General features: G+C 34.2%; 1 protein-coding gene across 1 annotated transcript; it reads right to left on the reverse strand.

Moving 5' to 3' along the window:
* Positions 1-675: 675 nt before the first annotated feature.
* TRAM1L1 (translocation associated membrane protein 1 like 1) lies at positions 676-2,728 on the reverse strand. The gene has a single exon (XM_023220056.2). The coding sequence runs from the start codon at positions 2,518-2,520 to the stop codon at positions 1,411-1,413; it is 1,110 nt and encodes a 369-aa protein (XP_023075824.1). The 5' UTR covers positions 2,521-2,728; the 3' UTR covers positions 676-1,410.
* Positions 2,729-25,587: the final 22,859 nt, after the last annotated feature.

Here is a 25,587-nt window from a genome sequence, read left to right on the forward strand (position 1 = left end):
TGCAAGCAGACAGAAGTTTTACCAAGTTTTACCAAGAGTGGCTCTTCTGTCTGTGATCTGTAACAAAAGTATTACACTTAATTTTGAGGGTCCTCCATGCTTGGGAGAGTTGAATTACTTAAACCAAAGAGAGAGCTGGCTATAAAATATTCAGAGATGAGAGACATAGTAGGAGAAAATATAAAGGAATAGGAAATATATGGCCTTCCCTTAGGATATTTGTAAAGTATTGCCTTATTGAAAAATTATATAAACATATTATGGAAATAAAACTGAAATAAGGATTGAGAGGCAATACGTATAAATACTCACCCACTAATTCCCATTGTTTCTATTGGCTTCTGCAAAGATACAGATTATACATACATGTGTATGTAAATAATCTTCAAAATATGTCTTATACAGATAAATGTTCCCCAATTAAAGATGAAAACAAATAATAACAACATTATTTTTCAAAAGCCTTTCATGTGACTATCTAATTTTCAACTTATTGAAGGTTGGGACATGTTTCCAAATGTAATTAGCTGACATTCTTTTTATACACATGCCAAGTATTATTTTTCAATATGGTATATAAACAATATTTTTCTAAGATGCTGTGTTTACTGATCTTATAAAGCCTCATTAAGAATCATTTTTAATAAACATATATAAAAAAGACTAAGTCCAATATCCTTTTTAAAGTAATATTTAATTTCATGAATTCCCATTTACAAGTGGAATGGACAGGAATGATTTTAACTCTTCAGTAATATTTTTATATTAATTAATGATATTTTGATGTAATATATATGGCAATAAACCTCCATATGTGTTACCCATTAGTACTGTATTTTTTTAAATGGGGATGTAGCACTAATAATCACTACCTGTAAAATAAAGAACATTATTATTTTGGTGATTTTACCAATCTTTTCTGAGTTGTAAATTCTTAAAAAATAAACTCTAACAATTAGAGAACACTGATTTGATTTCCACCTTTTTAGTACTTTTACCCCAAGCAAACATTAAACACATAATCTTGATAGGACAGACCATACATTTGGTATTATGAAACACTGGTGGGAATAAGAACTAGTATCACTGATCTGCAAAATTGTGCGGTTATCTCTGCAAATCATCAGGAAAATGTTGAAAGGTTAAAAATCAAAACAAAATATAGTGGTGATCCCCAAAACTATTTTGACATTATTTTGACGATGAGTAATTAAGTCTCAACCAAAATCTTTTTTTTCCCATTCAAAATAATCACCCTACCCTCAAATGTCTTTAAAAAATACATGAAACAGTTCAATAACAAAAACCAAAGAGCACGAACTATTTTCAAAAACAGAAAAATCTCTAGTGCAGAAAGAAATCTCAAAGAGCAGATTCCTTTGCAGACGTTAATCAATGCGCTTGCAAATATTATGAAGATTTTTCTTTCCTCTTTGGCAGACAGTCTACTCTATTTGAAGTTTCCATTCCCACTCCGTTTTCTGTTCTTTTTTTAGAAGATCTTGACCGTTTCTTCTTCATACCTGAGGCCTGAATATTAGAATCTTCTATCCACCTCTGAAGCCGGAGAGTAATTAAGTTCCATGTTACGTAGGCTTGGATCGTGCAACTGGACGACAGAACAGCAATTTTAGCTGCCAACACATTTACATTTCCAGTAATGGCATCAGGATTCTGATTCTGCGATCCAGCCAGGTGAAACCCAACAGTGAGTACGGAAACAATTAAAGTCATAAGTCTACCCAAGATAAACACAATGGCCCACAGAGATATGCCTTTCTGGTACTTTTCATCACTAAAGTAAAACAGGCCGCACATATGGGAAAGTAATTCAACAAAATAATGCAGTACCAAAAGAAGAAGTCCCAAATGATTCAAGTACAACAGATAAGCTCCAGTAATGTGAAAGAGGTGAAGACCAATGTAGACAAGTTGACGAGGGATGTCCTGTTTTCTGGTTTTCTGGAAGTAGAGTTCAGGAAGAGCATGAAACCAGTAAGCCAACTGGGATATGTAGAAAAACTTCATTTGAAATGTCATCATGCGATGGGGATGAGCCCTCCATATGAGAGTTGGGTCTGACAGGCAGTTTTCAGAAATTAAAATGAATGTGCCCCAAATACAAGAAAAAAAGTAGAACACACTAAACTGACCAGATTCATTAAACTTGTTTTGTTTCGCTTTGGTGAACTGCATTCTCTTGTTAATTTTATCCAACACATATTCCTGAATTGTGGCATGAATAATGATTGCCACCAGCATGTAGAAGAAAACCGTGGCCAAATCTTTGACACCATAATAATAGAGGGACTTTGATCCCGTGGCTGGTTCCTCTGCTGCAGGGACAGCAACACTGTGTTGAAGAGTGAGAAACACGATGGATGCTTCTGCTGTTCCCTCGAACACAAGCCCCAGCAGGAAGAACATCCCCACGCAGGAGACGATGTCCGCATGATTCTGCAGGATGAATTCCTGGCTCAGAACGGGGGGGTTCCTGGTGCTCTTCTTACGGAGCCCCATGGTGGCGCTTCCCGGATACTCACCGGCGAGCCGCAGCTGCCTCCCCCTGGCTGCTCCTCACAGCGCCGCCGCCACGGTAGCGGCTCCGGGGGCTCCACTTCCCATCCTGAAGTCAGTCCAGGGTCGCCGCGGCCGCCCAGAAAAAAAAATAAATCAAAGGCGAGGGCCGAGCGGAGCTGAGCATGCGCACCAGGGGGACGGCAGAGGCAGGGAAGGAAATCGAGCGCCGCGCCCCTACCCGGCGCCAGGCCGGGGGTTGAGAGCGGTGATCTTCAACGTTGATCGTCGCTTCTTCAAACTCGCTGCCACCGTCAAGATGCTCCTGAATTCTTTTTTCAGTGGCATCTTCATTAGTAATCATGATAAACCTATAGAGCTCTGGTCATTATTCAGATCATTAATTATAACAACAATAGTATAATAATAACAGCAAACTCCCAGTACTACTTATCAGTTGCTGTGCTAAGCATTTTATTTATATTTATGAATTTAACTTTCCTGAAACACCCAGTGAGGTAGATACTGTGATAATCTCCCCTCCTCCACCCCTTTTCAAGAGACAAAATACTGAGGCACAGAGAGTTTAAGTAACATGGCCAAATTCACATCCCTAGTAAGTGTTAGAGCAAAGATTTAAGTCCAGTCTGGCTCCAGAGAGCGTACTTTTCACTATTACACTGTACTGCCTCTTCCTGTAAATCAATTATACCTGGAAATATTTGCTGGGTCAACAATTTAGCATATTAAAACTAGTTCCCCTATTTGCAATAATAGTAATGTTTGCAATGATAACGTCTAGCCAGTATTTTGAAAGACTGAGTGGCAGTTAGAAGGACAGAAGTACTAGTTCATGGAAAGGTCTTTTGGCTACAAAGCTCAAAACCGAATCTCCTCATTACAACAGATAAGAACCTCATATGTCATTTGTGTAGGTTTTGCATATATAACTTTGCCAAAATTTACATTTCAAAAACAGCTTCTTCCTTAGCGCTAATATCTTTCTCAATTCAAATTTCATGTCAGTCTTCGAATTTCTCCTCCAATGCAGAGTGATTTTCTTGTTCCTTCTGTGTCTCAAGAGATTACAGTCATTTCTGATAGACTTAAGATTTGAAGTTCATAATACACATTTTAGAAGAAAAACTGCCACAGGATTTAACGAATAAAGCATGGAGTATATTTAGGCTGTCCAATTGCCTTTTATCATTGTTTCTCTGCATCCCATGCACTGGTAATAGATGCAAACCAAATTGTGTCATTACTTTTATGATATTGAACAAAGTCCTCTGATCGATGGACAGTGCACCTGCATTTCCTAGAACAGCCAAATTATTGCATATAGCATTGTTGTGGAAGGTGTTCCTGAGATAAGGAAAGTACCTACTATTTTTCCACTGCAAGAATTCACTATTTCTTGAAGGATTCCTCATTGAAGAGTACATTTTTTTGAGGGTTCACTGTATTCTTTGTTTTCCTAGCTTTTTCTCAGTTCTTGGCTCTGAACTAAATCATCGATGAATAAAGGTCTAAAAATTAGGACACCAAGAAATTTAAAAAAAAAAAGTCAAACTTGTGGATAGCAGTCCTTATGAACCAAGTACAAGAGCAGTGCCTTGAGGTGACTGTCAAGACTTTATTCAACAAAGTAGCTATTTACCTTTTTGAGACAAATTATAATTTTAAATATATAATTCATTATAGACACAAACAATGCGACTGTGATCATTTTGTGACACAGTAATTAAAATAAAAATTACTTGTTTAATTTCTGAATTTAGATTTGTATTTGGCATACAGACCTCCCAACATTACTTGTACAAATAGGTAGATTGCAACCTAAGAAAAAAATCACATATCAAAGTGAACAATGCATATATTTGTATATACATGTTAAATGTTATTTTGCTATTAAGGGAAAAAAGCAATTATGAGCTAGTTTAAAATTATCTCTTGACTTAAAAAAATAAGCTTTTTCTTTTCTCTTTCTACTTGCTTTTCATATAGAGGAACTTTCTTCAGCATATCATCTCTCCCTTTGTTGAGCTTATAACACCAAATGATTCCCTGTATTGTAAAATTTTAATTTAAATTTTACATTTAATGTAGTCTGTTTGAATTTTAGATTCAGATTTCACCAAAATATCCTCATAAAACATAAAATGTCATATTAATCAAATATATAAGGGTATTTCAGTAATATTTTATGATATTTGATTCCCTTGGTTTTCTTGACATTTTTATTTGATAAAGAATAAACTGTATATAGGAACATTTTCAAAAATTATAACACCACTATGATTATTAAATCATATAATATATTTTCTGGGGATTCTTCCTTTATGCACAGCTCTATGTCTATGGTACAGATAATTATTAAAATTCAACTGGAGACTTCTACTTCCACCAATAAAGTAGTAACTGTGTTTGAACTTTCACTCCTGTTGTAAATAACTTTAACACTGGACAAAATATATAAAATAACTTTTTTCAAATAGTTCCAAACACACAGCATAGGACTATGATCTGTGAGAGAAGGCAGACAAATGAGATGAGTCCAATAATTGTCCTGATTTTCTCCTGGAAGCATTTTCCAAACCAGCCTTCAGGAAAGGAAAACCCAAAAGCTCTGTGCTTTTGCTGATTTGAGGAGAGAGAAATTAGGAAAAGCTGAGGTACCTGAAATTTGCTGGACAGAGTAATTGTGCAGAGAAAGTTTTAGGTGGTTAAATGAATTCCAGAAATTTGCATGTGTTCCCTAGATTCTGCTGCTAATATTAAGTTGTGCATGTATAGGGTTAAAAGGCATAACTCCAAGTGAAAAATAATGGAGGAATTGTGAACTGAAATTTCCCAAGACTTCACATATGACTTGGAAACTTTCAAAATTGGAACAGCCAGAAAGTAGAATCCTCATTGAACACTTACGACATTCAACCAAGATCCAAGAAAAGCTACACTGTTTTAAGTAAAGCTAAACTTGCCCTAAGGAAAAAGCTAATTCATGCTTATAAACACAAAGTTTATAAGAAGCTTTGAAAAGGTTAAGGCACTCTAGGACTGTCTACCAGCATGCCTACTTGTGGCCTCTAAGTGCATTGTTGGCATTTTCATGAAAGGATGGCTTAATGCTCCAAAAGTGGAATTTCTAGCAAACAAGACAGAAACTTCATGGTCTTTTATGACCTAGTATTAGAAGTCATATTATATAATTTTCAATATCAAGGTAGGCACAACCTGTTTCACTTCAAGGTGGGATGAGGATGGAGGGGAGGGTGTGGACCATACACATCACTTTTTAATGAGAAATGTACCTAGTATTTGCTAATTTTTAAAATAGCCACATCCTTTCCATTGAGAATAAATTTTGTTTCCTCTGATAAGAAATATACACTATTTCCTTCCAATGCAAACAATAGTCTTATGTCAATATAGCATCAGTTTCAGTCTTCTTACACAGGTTTTTTTGTAAGCTAAATTAGATCTAGGAGCTGATAAAGCAAAGTCCTCTCCTTTGTTGCAGTTACTCTTGGTCTGAAGACTTGTGAACTAAAAGAAAAAAGTTTTAGTGTACCACACACCCAAAGCATAGGAAAAATGCAATAGACACTTCCATCTAGGAGTGAGAAAATTGGATGCAAACAGCAGTCAAAAATCAATAATAGCTATAAGATACATCCAGGTAAAGTTCTTAGATTTTGGTTTGAGTCCAGTATTCTTTCTAGGAAATGGTGGAAGATTTTTTTCCCTAAAACATGGATTAAATATTATAAGTTTATTTGTTTCTATTTGTTGACTTGCATATATTAAAAGATAAAAGACACTAGAAGCCAAATAGTGTTAACACAATACAGTTAATCTTTGTCTTTGTCATGTAATAGTCGTTGATTATAGAATTAATTATGGAGTATTAATTACACATTAATACTTCAAGGAATTAACATTACATCAATAAGTTTACAGGTGGAATGAACAGAACAACATATGAATCAGTTTCTGATTATCCTCAATCTTTGCTTGGTCTCATGTATTCAGACGATTGCCAGGCATTGGTGGAATTATCTATTTAAAATGTTATACTGACTTTGTTATAGGAAACATTTGACTTGAAAATATCAGTAAAAGTTCTCACTATAATTAAGGTACTGTATTTCAAATAGATGTTAATAATTAGTGCTTGCTGTAAGTTGTGCAATACAACCTTTTGATGTCTGTATTTTATAACTCAACATCATTTATACGAATAGCTTAGCTATAGAAACCTCTTTTAAATTACTTATGTGTCTTTTTAAATAATTACCTTAAAGGTATAAACTGACATTGATTCCATTTTGCTAAAATAGTAAAGTACAGTAGAAACTTTATAATATAGAGGTAGCCTCACTTTTCAATATTTTTATATCCAAGAATAATATATATGTGTATACCTCCATAATACCAAACTTTTAATAACTTAAATTTGGATTATTCAATTAATTAAATTGAACATTAGTATTCCAGAATTCAGTTGCATTTGAAGACGCAAGAAATGTTGAAAAAGAACTACTTCAAAATATCAGACCCAAGTCTGATTTTTAAATCGATGTTCATAATTAGCATTTATAATTGACTGAGTTCACTAAATGCTTAGCTCAATTAAGCAAAAAAATACAGTTTATCTTGTGCACGAAATTACAAAGTCTCTTGGGATTTGACTGACTTAAAGTTTTAAATAATTTAATTAAAGATGTATTTATTATTTCAAAGTCATTTTTATAATTGATAAGACATGTTAAAACATGAGCTTTTAGAAGAATGCACACTGTGCACTATGGCTAAATATTTAATGTAATAAGGAAAACTCAACGTAATATTTACAGCTTTTAGAATGCTTATTTGCCCATGGATTTATTGGAAACCTACCAAGAAAAAATATGAAACACTATCTAAGGGTAAACTTCTGGAACAGGTTAATAGTGTCAGTCTACCACTAAAATGTAAGAATTGATAAAATTAAAATCAACATTTAGTAATTTGTCTTTTCAATTGCCCCTTTCATGGGTGAAAATAAACCTTATACTCATCTTCATGGAGCTTACATAATAATCAGGGAGAATTAGAGGACACAAACAGGACAAATATATGTGTTTGCAAATAGCCAGTGAAAATTGCTGGGAAGAAAAGGTGGATAAGAAGAGGAAGCATAAATAAAAATAATGATAACTATTTTAGGTAGAGTGGGCAGGGACAGCCTCTCTAACTAGATGATATTTGAATAGAGATGTACAGGAAGTTAGAGAAAACTATACAAATATCTGGAGGGAAACATGCTAGGATGTAGTTAGTTCAAATGTTACCAGGCAAGAGCAAGAATGATTGTCCCATGAACAGCAAAGGGGCCAGGATGACAAGAATGTAGTAAGGAAGAGGGATGATTGATAAAAGAACAGAGTCATTAGGGTGCATTTTTTTTTATAATGTCTGTAGGCCATAGTTAAGGAATTTAAAGTTTGGTCCAAGGTCTAAACTTTTTAAGCATTGTGTTAATGGATTACTTCAGCTATTGCGAGATATACTATTTGTGGAAGGTGCAAAAGTACAAAAAGGCCCTTGTATAAATTGTGATTTGCAAACATTACACTGAACTGTTGTATTTTTTATTCTATTTTTTTTAAACAATCTCTCTCTCTCTCTCTCTCTCTCTCTCTCTCTCTGTTTACATAAAACATTTCTTTGGTTGCTGCCTGTGAAGTAAATGATGAGGAATAGTCCTCTGATTCTACTACTTTTCCAATATTACAGTTGTATAATATATATGGCATGACATATGACAGAAAAACCACCTTTTACAATTTTTTTTACATGTGAAAAACAATGGTGCTGTGTTTCTACTTGGTATCTAGTAGGAATGTTAAATTAAATTGTAGGCTTGATGATGTCTTCAAAAAATCTACTTCCTCCTTGATGGAATCACTGCCTCTTTAATGATTTATATGGAATTTCAATTTTTTCCTAACTCTCTAAGGGTATATGTGTACACTTACACTAAAAAATGAAAGCCAAATGAAAAATAAAGATCATTTTAGCATTATTTTTATCATATTATTATATACCAATGCTAATATAGATGAAAACATCAATAACATTTTAACTTTTATCAACTTTCTGACCAAAACAATCCAACTTTAATAAACTATCCATACAGATAAAAATTATCTTAATTCTCATTAGAAATGCCTGCATTCCCTAGTTTTACAGAAAAAAAAAGAAATCTTATAGTTATTTGAATCCTTGACAGATTCTCCCTCAAGGTGTGATGATGTAGACCTGCCTAAGGGTCATATAACACTACAGCTACTTTAGTGTTTTCCTAAAGGTAAACTTCCACTGAAATTTTTTACTTCTAATATACTTGCATTTTAATCTTTGAAACTGTGCTTTAAAACATATGCTCAAAGACTAATAACCCTTATACATAGCTAGTTTATATGATTCATTTAAATAGTATGGAAATAAAGCATGTGTTTCTCTTTAATTGCTTGGAAATGAATAATAAGTGTTAGAAATATTAAAAATTAAATTATAATTCCCCAAATATTTTTGGCAAACTTTAAACAGATGAGTTTTTATACTGTCCCTTCTCTATTTTTTTGTGATGGAGTCTCGCTCTGTCACTGAGTTGGAATGCAGTGGCGTGATCTCAGCAAACTGCAACCTCTGTCTCCCAGGTTCCAGCGATTCTCCTGTCTCACCCTCACTAGGAGCTGGGACTACAGGTGTGCACCACCATGCCCAGCTAATTTTTGTATTTTTAGTACAGTCTGGGTCTCACTGTGTTGGCCAGGATGGTCTCGATCTCGTGATCCACCCCCCTCAGCTTCCCAAAGTGTTGACATTGCAGGCATGAGCCACCGTGCCTGGCCTATACTGTCCTTTCTCTTAATGTTAGAGACGTTTATCATTGGCTAGGTGCAATGGCTCACATGTGTAATCCCAGCATTTCAGGAGGCTGAGACAGGAGGATCGCTTGAGGCCAACCCCCATCACAATAAAAAATAAAGTTTTAACAAAACCTTTATTATTCAATGGGAAGCTTACAATTTTCAACTTTTCTGTTATTTTGTTTAACACTTGTGGACTATTACTGAATTTTCTCCTCTACAAACTCTTCTGTATGATGCAATAAAAACTCATGTAGGAAAAGTTTTCTCATGCAAATTTCCCAAGGCAAGCAAGATTACCAGATGGATTATCAATGACCTTGGATGGAAAGAAATATTAAAATTAATATATTCTTGGGTTTTGAAAATTTATTGTTATGAAATACAATTGATTCATGTCTCCATATCACATGGAGGAATTGACTACACCTTATCTCTTCACACAAAATTCTCAATTGTATTTTCTCAAGATTTAGATGACATAGTTTTATGTGCTTATTCTGTCCAATGAACAGGCAAGCAGGAAATGATCAAGTGAAACCAAACTCCAGGGAGACTTAGGGAAGTATCTATACATTTGCTATAGATAGAAGGGAATGGGAGTTAGCTTATTAAGAGCTTACTCTGGCCTACTACTATGCTCTGGTCTTTATATATGTATGAAGTCACCTAATTCCCATAACAATTTTTGAGGTAGGAATTATTTACTCCACTTTTTAAGAAATGATGAAACTGAGGCCCATTGAGGATAGCAAATAGCCAGAGTGAAAAAGTAGATAGCAATTCAGGAGCCCCACGTGGTCTGTTTAAATAAGGATGGAGCATATTGTTGCTACAATATCAGTCAGCCAGCTGTGACTATGAAGAGGATATCAAATGGGAAAGGGCAGGTAATAGGATGTCAGTGGTTAAGGCTGCTTAGAAGTAAGAGGCTTCAGAGTTACTGGGGAGATGGCAGAGGCACTCATCTCCTGAATCACTTGGAGCCAAAACCAGACTATGGGCAGAGAGTGATCTTCTCTGTGGCATCTTCTCTGTGTGTAATGTGAACTTAAAGGCAAAGCTGGAGAGAGGAGAATGCAGAGGAGGCTGATTTCCCTTGAGCTCTGATACCAAGTGGTTGGGAGGGAGCCATGACACTGAACACAGCAGGGAGAACTTGTGCATCTTGATTGGAAATGAAAGCTGCATAATACCATAGTGCCAATCAACTTATTGAAATAAGCCCGAATAACATTATCTCTTGGATATTTACCTGTATAATAGTAAAATGCTTTTCATATTAAAAAGTGATATTTTTCTTTATGTTTAGGCTTTTCAGTAACTATTCATTTTTAGAACAGATTGTTGACAGAGTCTGGTCATATTTATATTTCCTAAAATTAACAACTGAATTGAATCTCAGATTTCTTCATCTTACATAGATGAATTCATCATCCCCATTGCATAGAATAGTGCCTGGTGCAAAGTTCTTAGTACATGTTATTGAGTAAATGATATGTAAGTGATGTGTCTAAGAATGTTATTTGCACCTGTCTTTATAATAAAATCCCTGAATAAATAAATATAATTAATTGGCACCACATTAATTACCCAAACAGGCACAACAGAATATGCTAGTCAGTACATTTTTAGTAGTACTGTTATAAATTGGGTGGAATATTAGATAGAGGAACTTATGAATAAAACTTCTGCCTACTATGCAAATCTTCTCCATATCCCATGCTATAGGCAGTGAGCTTTGAATTACTTCTCACTGGACGAAATCAGTACTTAACTAGCAGGTCATTACACTTTACATCTAGTGATTTTGAAGCTTTCTCACACTGTGTCAAAATTATCCTCCAAAAATACGTATCTTAAATGTATTTTAACTCATATTAATATGTATTTTAGTAACATAAATTAATAACATTAAAAATTACACTTGAATCATTTGAATACTGCTTCTTAACTTTATTATTATAAAATAAACATTTCCCTAAAATGTTTGTACCTTGTTTTTAGTTCATCTTTTGCTCACAAATACCATGTATTTTTATGTTCACTACAGAAAGTTATAGTCATACATCTAGAAAATATCTTAAAAGTTGTCAAGTACCCTAAAGAGATAAACACTAATAAAGTTCATATATATAATGTATATAACATACTAATAGGTCTATATAATATGAAATTTGAATCTTTTTAATTCTGCTCCTTAACTTGAATATTGTAAAATAAACATTTTTATGGGTTATGTTAACATACACACTGTAACAATGGAAAATACTTATGAATGTATAATTTTCACCTTATTTATTATGTATTTTCTTGTTTTCTATTATAATTAGCTGTAATGCAAAACTCAGTATAAAATTTTCCTACATTAATGATTAATTTTCTTTTAAATGCTTGTAAAATATTTCTTGCCTGCAAAAAAATGAACAGAATAAGGATTGACTGTTTGTGTTCCTCCAAAATTTATGTAGAAATGTAATTTCCATTGTGGGATGGTACAAAGACATGAGGCCTTTTGGGAAGTCATTAAGTTATGAGGGATCTGCTTTTGTGAGTGGGATTAGTGACCTTATAAAAGAGTCTTTAGAGACCCGTCTGACCATTCTGTCTCTCCAACTATGAGAGGCTATAGTGCTTTTGCCCTCCAAAGAACACACAACAAGGCTCTATCTTGGAAGCAAAGAACAAGACAGTACCAGATACTACATTTGTTGGCACCTTGACCTTGGATTTCCCAGCCTCCAGAACTATGAGAAATAAGTGTTCATTATTTAATAATTATCTAATTTAACGTATTTTGTTGTTTTAGTAGCAGGAATGGACTAAGGCAATAAGTAATAAACACTTAAGTTCCCAGCTCACAGATTAATTTTTTTAACATTCTGATATATATTTGTGATCATTTGTTTAGGAGCTATGACATGGACTCAGTTTAAATCCTTCCTAACATAATCAATGGATAGTGTTTTTGGTATTTTTAAGTGTCACCTGTATAATATGCTATATGTTATTTTACAATTTTTCTCAACATTTGTTTATATAAATAAAAATATATCAGTTCATTCTCATTTTAAACTACTAACTGAAATATGTGATGTATGTAATTTACTTCAAGTACAAGAATTGACAACTGTTTTCATGAAACCACTTTACTGTATGATTTGGTTACAGTTAGCCAACAGATGTACATGGGTGAGAAGAAATCACTCCTCTCAGTATATTGCAGTAGTCAGTCATGTTGACAGACAAATATGGAAGTGCCCAGAAGTATCCAACATCCAGCTTTTTTCTTTCCACGTACTATTCCCACCAACCAATAGCATTTTTGAGCCAACCCTCAAGCATTTCAGTTCAATTTTCTTAGCAATGACAGCAGCCACATACCTCTCTATGAGCTCTCTCTTTGTTGCTTTTTGGTGGTCAGACATAAAAAGAAACAAACCAACAAAAGTCTGGAATTTTCCTGTTAGTTCCAACCAACCAACTTACACAAATGTTTTTGTTGGTGGCTTTCTCTGTTGCTCCACATCCCTTATAGACTCTATGCCTGAAGTTCTCCAGATATTTCTATATTTATGTAAGCTCTAATTTCTGTTGCAAGTAATCTGTTCCAGTCAACATTTAATTTGTTCTATTTTTTTAAATGCTGACTGATACGCCATTTATAGCTGACTATGTACCATTTATGGATGTCCTTTCTATATTGTCTCATCCTGGTTGCTATATATAGGCATAATCTTATAAAAATAGATTTTTTCACAATAAACCATCATGGAATAAAATCACATTTTTACCAAAATTATAATGTGGATAAATTCATTAACATTATTTTTTAATTTTTAGTGAATCTAAATTACTAAAAAGCAACAAATATTACAACATCTCCTCGCCTTTCTTCCCATTATTACGAGCACCTTATGCAGTGATTTCATAATTCTAATTTATATCATTGTCTAACGGAGTATATGTCCACTATATAAACACATCATGCAGATACCAGGCAAACTACTGAAATGATACATCATTCAACATTACTTAATAACTAAGAAAAAAAAATTGTATTTTTAAATTAGAAGGTACAATAACAGTCTTCTAAAGATAATGGTCTTTTAAAGTTTTTAAAAATCCAATATATATTCTTGAATTGAGATGAAATTCTAATGCCATAAAATTCTCTTTTGAAGTCTTTAATTCAGTGGATTTTAGTATGATTGCAGAGGTGTGCATCCATCACCACTACCTAATTTTTGAATATATTCATCATCACGCCCTTCGAAACTCCGTATACAATGGCAGCCCTCTTCATTTGTCACTCCCATCAGCCCCTTATAATCATAATCCATAAACATATTATTTATATCCTGAGTGGCTGCATTTGGTATTTGGCCATCTTAATAACAAAGAAAGGAAAATAATTCAATAATTTATGTATACATAGACTTTGGACACTTTATAGAATCATATAATATAGATTAAACAGTAGGTAACAAATACAGAAAAAGTAGCAGGATAATAGTAGAGATTTACCAACTTTGGTTCTGAAAATAAAATTCCGAATACTAACATCTATATACCATGACCACTGAGTGTGACTGCTTGCTAAATTGGCAACAAATGTCTTCATGTCCTTCCATCAAGAAGCAGAGTTAACTTCTCACAATACTTGATTCCGGGACGGGATGACATTCAAGTTCTAATATTGGACCACAAGAAGATTTGTATGCCTCCTCTTGTTCCTCTGGGATTTTGTGGCTCCACGTGAACAAGCCCGATCTAGCCTGCTAGAGGGAGAGAGACCATGTGGAGAAGAACCGAAGCACTCCAGACAGTGCCCAGTTGACATGACAACTGAGTGCAGATGCACAAGTGAGCGCTGAGAGAGTGGTCATTATTTAGCTATTAAAAAATGATGTTATAGACATAATTGAATATGTATCTTGATAAACATAAATTTGTAGATTTCTAAGGAACACATCTAGGAGTGGAAGTGTAAGATCTGAGATAATATATTTGTGTAGCTTCAGTAGATAATGTCGAACTATTTTCTGGCTAGGCACGGTGGCTCACACTTGTAATCCCAGCACTTTGGGAGGCGGAGGCAAGTAGATCACCAGAAGTCAGGAGTTCAAGACCAGCCTGGCCAACCTGGTGAAACCCCTTCTCCACTAAAAATACAAAATTAACTGGGCGTGGTGGCACACATCTGTAATTCCAGCTATTAGGGATGCTGAGGCAGGAGAATCACTTGAACCCAGAGGTGGAGGTTGCAGTGAGCCGAGATCATACCATTGCACTCCAGCCTAGGCAAAAAGTGAAACTCCATCTCAAAACAAAAGAAAACAAAACAAAAATAAACAAACAAACAAACAAAAAACAAAAAATCTATTTTCCAAAGTGGTTACAATAAAGTATGGTTACCTTGTCCACATTCTCACTAGTAGTTAGTAGAATCAAACATTTTAAAATTTACCCATCTTTGATGTTATTTAGTGATTTCTCATTGTCATTTTTACTTTGTTATTTCACATCAGAATAAGTTTTACCAATTAGATTACAATACACTCAGAAAAACGTAGAAATGACAGAATTCCATTTTCACATGCTACAACTTTAAATGCTTACCTCACTTAGTGATCTTTTCCATATCCTTCCTTTCTGTGTTTGAGACCATGGGATTGTTTATTTCTACTGGCAGACTTATATGATAAGTATAACTAGAGTTAAAAAGCTGCATATACACACACATGAAGAGATACACAGGTGCATTCATTCATAAATACACAGCATACATTCATAAGTATGTAGTATTAGTAGTTAGCTTTGTTGTTCTATTTATTCCTTTGTCTATGCAAACATATTTATTGAATTTTTTTTTTTTCTGCCAAAGATTCTATATAGTCTGACATAAATTCTCCTTCAATACTGAGATTACATTCTGGTAAGTGTCACAGAATATCAAACATTACCACTATGTAGTGAGAAAAATAGTATAAGGAATGAGAGTATGATAAAAGATTATCTAATAGCTAGTTTGGAAAAGAGAGTTACTGATAGAAGTGCTGTTTCACCTGGGAGCTAACTGAAGGATTGATGTTACCCATTGTATTTTTCCTATTGCTGCTATAAAAAAGTTACCACATACTTGGTGGCTTACAGCAACATACAGAAAGTGTATTATCTCACAATTTTCAGGTCATAAAACTAAAATGGGTTTCACCGAGCTAAAATCAATGCGGTGGCAAGACTGTATTCCTTCTAGAGGCTCCAGGAGAAAATCCATCCCTCTTTCTTTTCCAGTTTAAAGATGAGTTCACCTGAATTTCTTGGTTTGTGGCCTTTTTCTTCAACTGCCAAGCCAGTAATTATATCACTCTGAAGTCTACTTTCATTGCCACATTGCCTCTGACTCTTTTGTATCCCTCTCTCATATTTTAAATATTCTAATGATTACATTGAACCCACCAGGTTAATACAGGATACTCTGCCCATGTCAAGGACCTTAGTTTAATACACTTGCAGGTCTCTTTTGCTATGTAAGGTAGCATCCTCAGGTTTGAGAGATGAGGTTGTTGACATCCTACATGTGGGAGGCATTACTTTGCATGCCACACCCATGCTGGAGAGGAGCAAGCATTCAAAGAGAAGTGTTCCAATCACAGAAAACAATCTCTATTTCCTTAAGGGATCTGACAGAATTAACACAGTTAAAGCAGGAAGAAAGACATATTACTAAGAGCAATAGCTATCAATCACAAATACTGAATATTTAGAGATATGTTTGAAATTACTTCAAAATGCCAAGTATTTTACACATTTTTAAAAATGGTTTCAGAAATAGGATATGGAAATGGAGGACATTTGTGTATATTGTGCCTTTACAGTGGAGGAAGATCACAAGTGGAAGCAGTTATCTATAAATTAAATATAAAATAAATGTTTTGTCTTAAAAAACTTTTAATTTTCCTCCAGTCCTATGTTTAACTTGATTTAATTAATTAATTAATTTAGAGGTAGGATCTCACTCTGTCACCTAGGCTGGAGCACAGTTGTGCAATCGTAGCTCACTGCAACCTCAAATACTAGAGTTCAAGTGACCACTCCTCTTCAACCTCTGGAGTAGCAGCTGGAACCACAGGTGCACGCCACCACACTCGGTTAACCATGTTTATTTTGAACAGTTCTAAAAGCCATATTCTTATTTGTAATGTCAAATAATTTATGTGGTGATATACACCGTTGTTTTGCTTTATATATCTAGAGAGTTTATTCAATTTATCTTTCACAGATATAAAGACAGAATCATGTAGGTGTTATAAAATTATGGTACAAATGATGAAAATAGCACATATTAATGGGATTTGGAAGTTCAAAACCGTGTTTCCTATGCACCATAATCTGTTCATTTAGAGCATATAAATATGCAGTACTTTTAAGAATATACCCATTTGTGTCCCTTGTAAAATTTCTCTTTTCACAAGTCAGTATATTTTGAAAAATGTTTCTGACTAATATGATATTTCTCAATACTTCCAAGAATATAAAGCAGAGAAAACAGTTAAATGAAGTATATTTTCTGGTAAGAAGAGGTAAAAGGCAAGTCAATGTATTTTTTAAATGATGGGTTATATGACAAATATTAACATAATGACAGAAAAAATTGTCATAAAAGGAAATTGATTGAAGGCATGTTCAAATATGTTACTAAAGTTTATGATTTGTTGATTATTAGATATTTACAAAACATAATTTTACAATTTGGCTTATGTTGAGTTCTATCACTTCATATATTGAGCAAAGATCCATTGGAAAACTATTAAAATGGCCATTGGTATTACACACATTTTTGCTCTTGCTGAATTCTGTTTGATTATGCCAATATTCACTGCAATAAGTGGCATGGACTTGTGTCCTCTTTTCTGGTTAAAACAGAGGGTAAGCAAAACCAGTTTCAGTATGTTAAATCCACAGTAAATCTTGGAGCCTGAAACAGAGAAAAATGTGATCTTTTTTGTGTAGTGGCTTTATGGAAAATTAATTACTTATCTCCAAAGTAATTGATTTATATCACTTAATGTGGATGGTAATTATTTTTAAATTTTTCAAAAATTTTCTTATATACAGCAGCACAAAAGACAACTACCTTGAAAACCAAAGTCTGCAAAATGTTGGCAAGGGCAAAGAAGACTGTGCACCATTTATTTCTGACAAGAAAAATGATTCTAATGTCCCTAACATACCACCTTTCTCCCTTCTATAGAATGCATCAATCTATGGATGTCACTTTTGTGGCAGTCATGATTTGTATTCTTCCTGGCAGCTCTCCTACTTCCCAGACCCTAAAATAGGTTTGGTTATAGCCTAAAACTGAAGGAGAGCAAAAGTCTATTTCCTGTATCAATTTCCGTGGCTCACACCCATTCCATGTTATTGTCTTTCTGATACTTGCCACCAAAGTTATTGATGATATTGCAAAATAGACAGACTGAGAATTAGACACTTTTCACAAGATCTGATAATTTAGTAATAATAAGGAACCAAATCTGTAAAAGCAAAGCAAAAATATTTTACAATAAAGGCCCCAAAGACAAAAGAAATCCTTATCATTTTCTGTGTTACAAAACAGACGTATAATTTGCAAATAATGCAAGTGATGGTGCTTTAATCTTGTATTATATCTGTGTATGGCTTTTATCCTAAATTAATTCATGGTTTTTAAAGGAATATGTAAATATGAAATTACACAAGTGCAATCCATTTTTAATGCTAATTAATCTTCTATCCAATGCATTCTTATTTACTAGCTAGTTAAATTTGCCACAAACTTTGGATAACAAACAACTGGATCATTAAATACTTTATTTTGGAAATTATGATCTTTTCAAGTATTTCTCTTCTCTATTATACTTACAAGATACTATTTTTTTTCCTGAAGTAGGATAACTGTGCTTCCAATAAAGAAAATATTTGAGTATTAAATAAATATTTCTAAAAGATATATGATGATAGGCAACATTATGCTAGACAATTAAGGTCAATTAATATTGTAATGATATTGGTAATAAATTTGTCAGCAGGTACAAGACTCTGTTTATTCAACATGGGATCACAATAGCGTATCAACTGTGAGCAGGAGAAAGGCAGTAGAGAGAAAGGTGCTTAACTCTAGAGATGTTCTAAAACATGGATTTGGTGCATAAATAAAAACAAGGATTTAATTTCTGGTTAAGATGAAAAATATGAGAACTAGGCCTTGGGCAAAAAATAATGCATATATTATTCAATTTTAATAATTGCTACAAAATAGTGTAATCAGAAAACATGGCATTTGTGAAATAGACATACTGATGAATAGTACAGAACAGAGACTGCAGAAAGAAAAGACCTACACGAGTAGAGTCAACTGATTTCAACACATATATGGAGAAAACTCAATGAAGAATGTATTCTTTCAGGAAATGGTGCTAGGACATTTGAACATCTTATGCAAAGAAGAAAAATAAAGAATCTAGACCAGATCTTACACCTTTCACAAAAACTAACTCAAAATGAATTTAAGACATAATATAAAATAAAAAGCATAAAACTTCTGGAAGAGAACACAGAAGAAAATTTATATGACTTTAAGCATGTTGGTGAGATTTTACATGAAACTTTAAAGCACAATCTGTGAAAGAAAAAGTAATAATTTGGCTGATTGAAATTAAAAGCTTATCTGTAAAAGGCACTGTAAAGATAAAAAGATAAGGAGGAAATATTTGCCATTTCTGATAAAGGGCTTCTTATCTAGAATACAAAAAAAAAAAAAAAAAAAAAAAAATACCCTTACAGTTAACAATTTAAAAATGTGCAAAAAAATAAATCTGAAGAGATACCTTATCAAAGAAGACATACAGGCAATAACTAAATACATGAAAGGATAATCAACATCATTTGTCATTAGGGAAATGCAAATTAAAACAACTAAGGACACCACTACGTGTCTATGAGTGGCTAAAACCCAAAACCTGACAATTCAATTACTGGTAAGGGTGGAAGCGATAGGAACTCTCATTCATTGCTGGTTGGAATTAAAAATAGTGAGACCATTTGAGAAGACAATTTGTCAGTTTCACATGAAGCTAAACATAGATTTAGCATACTGAACAATGGCATCCTTAAGCATTTAGTTAACTGATTTGAAAACTGAGTTTTGCATGAAAACCTACCCATTGAAGTTTATAGACGTTTTCTTCTTCATAATTATCAAAAACTGAAAACAGCAAAGATATTTAATAGGTGAAAAGACAAACTGTGGTACATCCATAAAATAAAATATAACTCAGCAATTAAAAGGAATGGGCTAAGGCTATCAATCGAAACAATTTGGATGAATCTTGGGTGGATATTATTACTGAAAAAAGTGAGTCTGTAAAGGCAAAATACTCTATAATTCCATTCATATGACATTCTAGAAAAATCTAAACTTTTTATGGAAACAGAACAAAGATTGTCAGTAATCTTAAGAGATAAAGGAGAGTTGAATATATGGCACACAGGGAATTTTATGAGGCTATGAAAGTATTCTGTTTGATACTATATTGGTTAAGACGGATAGTGATAACAGTGAATACACAACACTATGTATTTGTCAGAACACATAGAACCTTAAAACACAAAGAGTGAACATTACTTATGCAAATTTTAAAACATCAGTTAAGAGATGTGAGGAATCTAGAATGTAGACTGTGATGAAAAAATTATTACAAATGTATAACATAACATAATTGATGATGATGGGTGACAGAAGAGCTGACCTAAGTAATTTTAAAAATGAATGGGGTATGTAACAATACAGACAAAAGGAGGAAGTGTATCTGGGTACTGCCTGCTAGTTGTTAAAAGTTTTTTCCATTGGAGTAGAGTATAACAATTCCAAAAACACTGTAATGAATGCTGAGATTTAGCAGATAAGTATGTGGTTGGGTTACAGTGAGAGCCAGGTTTTTCACTCTTAGATTGGTAGTTTATAGCTAAGCAAGAAGAGAAGTCTGGAGTGATACACGTATTAATGGATTGGACTTGGAGTCATCAGTATAAACTTATATTGACTTTAACATAAATAGGTACAGGTAGTCAGTTTGGGCTGCTATAACAGAATATCACGGATTGAGTGTCTAAAACAAACATTTGTTTCTCACAGATCTGGAGGCTGGAAGTTCAATATCAAGATGCTATTATAGTCAACTTCTTGGTGAGGGTCTTCCTCCTGGTTCACAAACACCTGCCTTCTCCCTGTGCCTTCACTTGACAAAGGAGAAAGTTCTGTCCTTTCATCTCCCATAGGTCCACTAATCTGATCATGGAGCCTCCATACTCATGATCTAATCTAACCCTGGTTTCCTCCCAAAGTCCTACCTCCAAATAGCATCACATTAGGAATTAAGGTTTCAACATATGAATTTTGGGGGATGCAAGCATTCAATCCAGAGCACAGATGTACAAACGCAGATGATATATAATCTATATATTATATGTAACCCACACATCATATGTACATACATGTCTAATGTAAACACACATATACAATCTGTATATGTGTACACTATAAATATTTATAAATGTGTTTAATCCACTTAATTTATATATATGCACATTATAAATATGTTTATAAGATATGTAAATATTTCCTGGCTGTATCAGCTGTAAGGTCCTAGAAGCAATGAGAACAAAGTAGCAATGAGTACACACAACACTCATATTATAGTTTCCAGCACTATTCTCTTACAAAAAGAATCAGTGCTCCTTGGAAAAATGGATGACTCTAAGACTAGAGCAGGATATGCAAGATGAGTATGGAGCACCTTTTTTACCAAATGCAAACAGGTGCTCAAAACAAAAAACTAAAAAACAATGAGTATATGTCAAAAGAACATCATAGCCAAATGAAAGGGATCCCAACGGCCACAGGTAGAAGAATTTGAATAAGAAAAAAAATCATAGTGTGATACCCTAAATTGTAAAGTAAATATCCAAGAGTCCAAAGAATATATTTTTTAAAAAAAAAGATTTAATAAGGGAACAAAAAGTGAATAATTCAGTTGGAAGCAACTTTATCTCAGCTTATTTAACATAGAGAGTCATGTCTCTTGGGATGAATGTCAAACTCCCTGTTAACTAGAAAAGGGACTGGCAAACTGGCCTGTCTGGCCACCTGTTTTGTATACTTTAAGGTGGTTGGTTGCATTTTTAAATGGTTGAGGGCAAAAGAATACCCTGTGGGAAGTGGAATTTAAATTTGTGTCCAGTTTTATTTGGAAAAAAATGCAAATGGGAAACAAATGCAAATCCTCCAAGCAGGAAAAGTCACATAATTTATGCAGACACTTCCCCTCAAGGGGGTAGAGTATAACTCTCCACTCCTTAAGGAGTGTGGGCTATGCAAGTGACTTCCTTTCAAAAAAAAAAAAAAATACTGAATAAAAAGAGGGGGAAAGAGTAACTTTTACATTGAAGAAATGAGGCAAAAACTCCCTTAGCCACTGGATCAAGGTGAACATCATCACTGATAAGTCATGTGGACATGTACCCTTGTAATGGTGTGAGGAAATTACAATTTACCTCTGAGGTTTTCCTTCCCCAAACCCACAATCCCCCATCTAATCTTAGAAAAATATCAGACAAATATAAATAGAGGAACATTCTACATAAAAACTGGCTAATATTTCTAAAAACACTTCTTGGAGCTCAGAAAATAATACTGCCAAATGGAAGTCTCAGAGGCAACCTCAGAAGCAAGTTTCTCCCTAATCTTCTCCTGACCTCCACATTATTTCCTGAGGCAAGCTATCGAAGTTAGAGTCTCTTTTCCCCAGAACAAGAATCCATAACCCATTTCCTCAAAGCAAGCCAGAAACCCTGAAAATATTACTCTGACTTTGCCCCTCTTTTCTGCATAAAAATTTACCATAAATAAATGATTTGACCTATCTTATTTGATTGTAGGTCAGAAAACCCCCGTTTCAGAGAGGGTCCTGCCTCATACCCAGCAGGAAGGAATGCTGCACAGAGAGGGAAAGAAGACTCTGAACAGAGAAGCCTTGCTGTGCTTCCTCACTCAGTCTGTTAGTATTAGATCATACACTTTGTTCAATCATATTTCTACAGGTCCATTCACTCTTTGTTGAACTTAAGCATAAAATGGACATTTTCTGCTATATCTTTGGATCTTCTTTTTGAAGGCTCCCATGTCATGTAGAAGTATGGTCAATTAAATTTGTGATACTTGTTTCTTGGTAACCTTTCTTTGTTATAGAGGTGTCAACTGTGACCCTTATGATGGGGAGGAAAGGAATCAACTCCCTTTTACTCTGATGCTGTCAAGCAATGGAAGCCTGAGAAACATTCACAGCTCAGAGGGGTCTAAGGAAACACAATGACTACAAATAATATGGTATTATAGATAGAACTAAAATATGGATGTTAAACAAAAATCCGAAGAAATCTAAGTAAAGTATGGACTTCAGTACATAATATTGTATCACTGTTGTCTTATTAGTTGTGACTAATGTAACATAGGAATGTAAGATATTAACAGTAGGGTAAACTGGATGTGGAATATTCTGGCTATCTCTGTACTCTTCCAGAAACTTTTGTGTAAATGTAAAAATATTCTTAAATAATAGAGTTTATTTAAAAAGAATGGTAATGTTGACTCAAATGTTTATGTTTGGAATTTTACCTTTGTGAAATATGGATAAAGTCAAGAACATGATTAGTGGAAACTTGTGGCTGGGGAACCAGTTGTCGTTTTGGAAGAGAGAAGAGAACAGTCAAGGTTAGAGACTTATTAAAAAGCATGTATTAGCTTTCATTTTTATTGTATTATTATCACTATTTGATATCATCTCGGAATCCTGAATCTGTTAGTGAAACTGCAAGAATAAAATTTTATTATTTTACCCTGGTGCTAGAAGTTTTTATCTGTTGAATCTTTTCACGTTGAATTCAGATGCTATAATATGCAAATATACTTTGATAGCATTGTGCTGAAAATAAAAATACTAACCATTTTAAACTGTGGTGACTTTTGCCTCGTAAGATATGATTAGTGTGCACTCTGCTGTGCTCTGCTCCTAGCTTCTCTAATTGGATAGCAGCCTTTGGTATGCCTACATGATACAATATGCAGAAATCTAAAAGTGACTTTTTTCATGTTTGACCTTTTCATAGTAAACTGAAATAGTATAGTAGAAAATAAAGTATTTTTGTTTACTCTAAGTTTGGTTTGAAGTTACAGTATTCATACTTGCAAACTATAGAATGTCAGCTGATTCCACTCTTCGGCCTATATTTGTACAGTTGTTATGTTAAAAATGCTTACTACAGTAATGTTCCCCCCAAAATCATATCTATATGGTACCTATTAGTATGACATTATTTGGCAGTAGAGTCTTTGTACATGGAATTCTCAAGTTAAAATGAGGTCACACTGGATTGGCATAGGCTCTAAATCCAATCACTGGTCACTTCTTCCATAAGTGACACAGATGCATGGAGTCATGGGAGAAGTCCATGTGAAGAAGCAGCAGAGATTGGAATGATGTATTTATGAGCCAAGGAATGACAACAATTGCCAGCAACCACCAGAAACAAGAGGCAAGGAAGTGTTCTACCCTAGAGCTTTGGGAGAGAGCATGCCCAGCTGACACCTCAATTTGGACTTAGCCCCAAGAGTATGAGAACAGATTTATATTGTTTCAAATCACCCAGTTTGTGGCAATTTGTTACAGAAGCCCTAAGAAACTAATACATATGTTTAAAGTATATAAAAACAAAGAAAAGGTGAAAGATATCACACGTGGCCCCCCAAACCTACAATATTTGTTGAGTTGCCCTTTAAGAAAAATGTGTCCACCCTTGCTTTAGATCTTTGCCTTAATAATTTTAATGTTTGGATGTAGAGTATCCTTGCGTATAGTGATAATTTGACCCTATTACTAAGGTTTGCAACTTCTCAAATCTTCCTTCAATGCCCCAGGTGAAGAATTAGCACTTTCTGTTCTAGTTGGTTAAGTATCTCTCCTGACACCTTGTGAGATCTTTGCACTGCCTTATGGAGTCTTGTCTGACTCACATATGGCTTAGTTTCCAGCTGACTCAGTAGGGATCCCTCTGCGTTGTTTCACCATTGCCTCTTTCTCTCTGGAACTCTGCCTTACAACTTACAGCCACCTCAGCCTCCCTGAATTCTCATCTCCTCAACTGGAGGATCACCATGCAGACCACTGTGTTGTGTTGGGGATCCTCACCTCTGCTCCCTAACCCTGGAGTATGTCATCCAGCAGGATAAGAGAAGGCTCAGAGCTGTCTTGTGCTGCTTGTTGTCCAAGGTCTGCAAATATTTTTCTCACATATTTTTTCCAGCATTCTATTTGCAAATAGGAGTAACGTAAGTCCTGGCTCTGTTACTCTAACGTGGTTGGAAATGGAAGCTCTTTATCTTTTATTTTTATTCTTATAAAAGTTGACCAGTACGTTTAAGTGTAGTAAGAAGAATTAAGCATATGATTCACATCCTAAAACCTAGAATGTTATAGGACTTCTTCCTTGTCTAATGTCAGAAGTGCCATTTTTAATTATGTAAAAGTCATTCACAGCCTGGTCCCAAGTTCTAGCATAAGATAAAAGCTGACTTTCTAGGGCATGCCTTAAACCAGACTACTGAAACCAACTTTCATAACAACTCACAGGTGCTAATGGCTAAGTCTTCCATACACACACAAACAAATATGTAATATTTAAAATCAAAAAATACTGGACCAACATTATATTTTTGCTTGTTTGCTTCTTTAACACCTTAAGATATTTAAAAACAAAAAATATCTTGTTTTCTACATACTCAAATTGCTGATATTTGAACACAGTTCCAAATTAACCTAATCAGTGGAGTGTATAAATGGAATTAGGGAGTTATGTGCAGTTATTCAGGTCCCCCAAACAAATTATTATTAAAATACCAAAATCCTTTCATAATATTACTTTAGTTTCTGGAGGCCTTACTATACCAGTCTGTTTCTCTGTAGAACTATAAATGATTTCTTGCCATTAAAAGAAGGAATGTAAAAATAAGCATTGTAATATTTACTAAATAAATAGAAAAGAGGAATCTAAC

The sequence above is a fragment of the Piliocolobus tephrosceles genome, chromosome 3, assembly GCF_002776525.5.
Source record: "Piliocolobus tephrosceles isolate RC106 chromosome 3, ASM277652v3, whole genome shotgun sequence".
In the NCBI taxonomy this organism is placed as follows: domain Eukaryota; kingdom Metazoa; phylum Chordata; class Mammalia; order Primates; family Cercopithecidae; genus Piliocolobus; species Piliocolobus tephrosceles.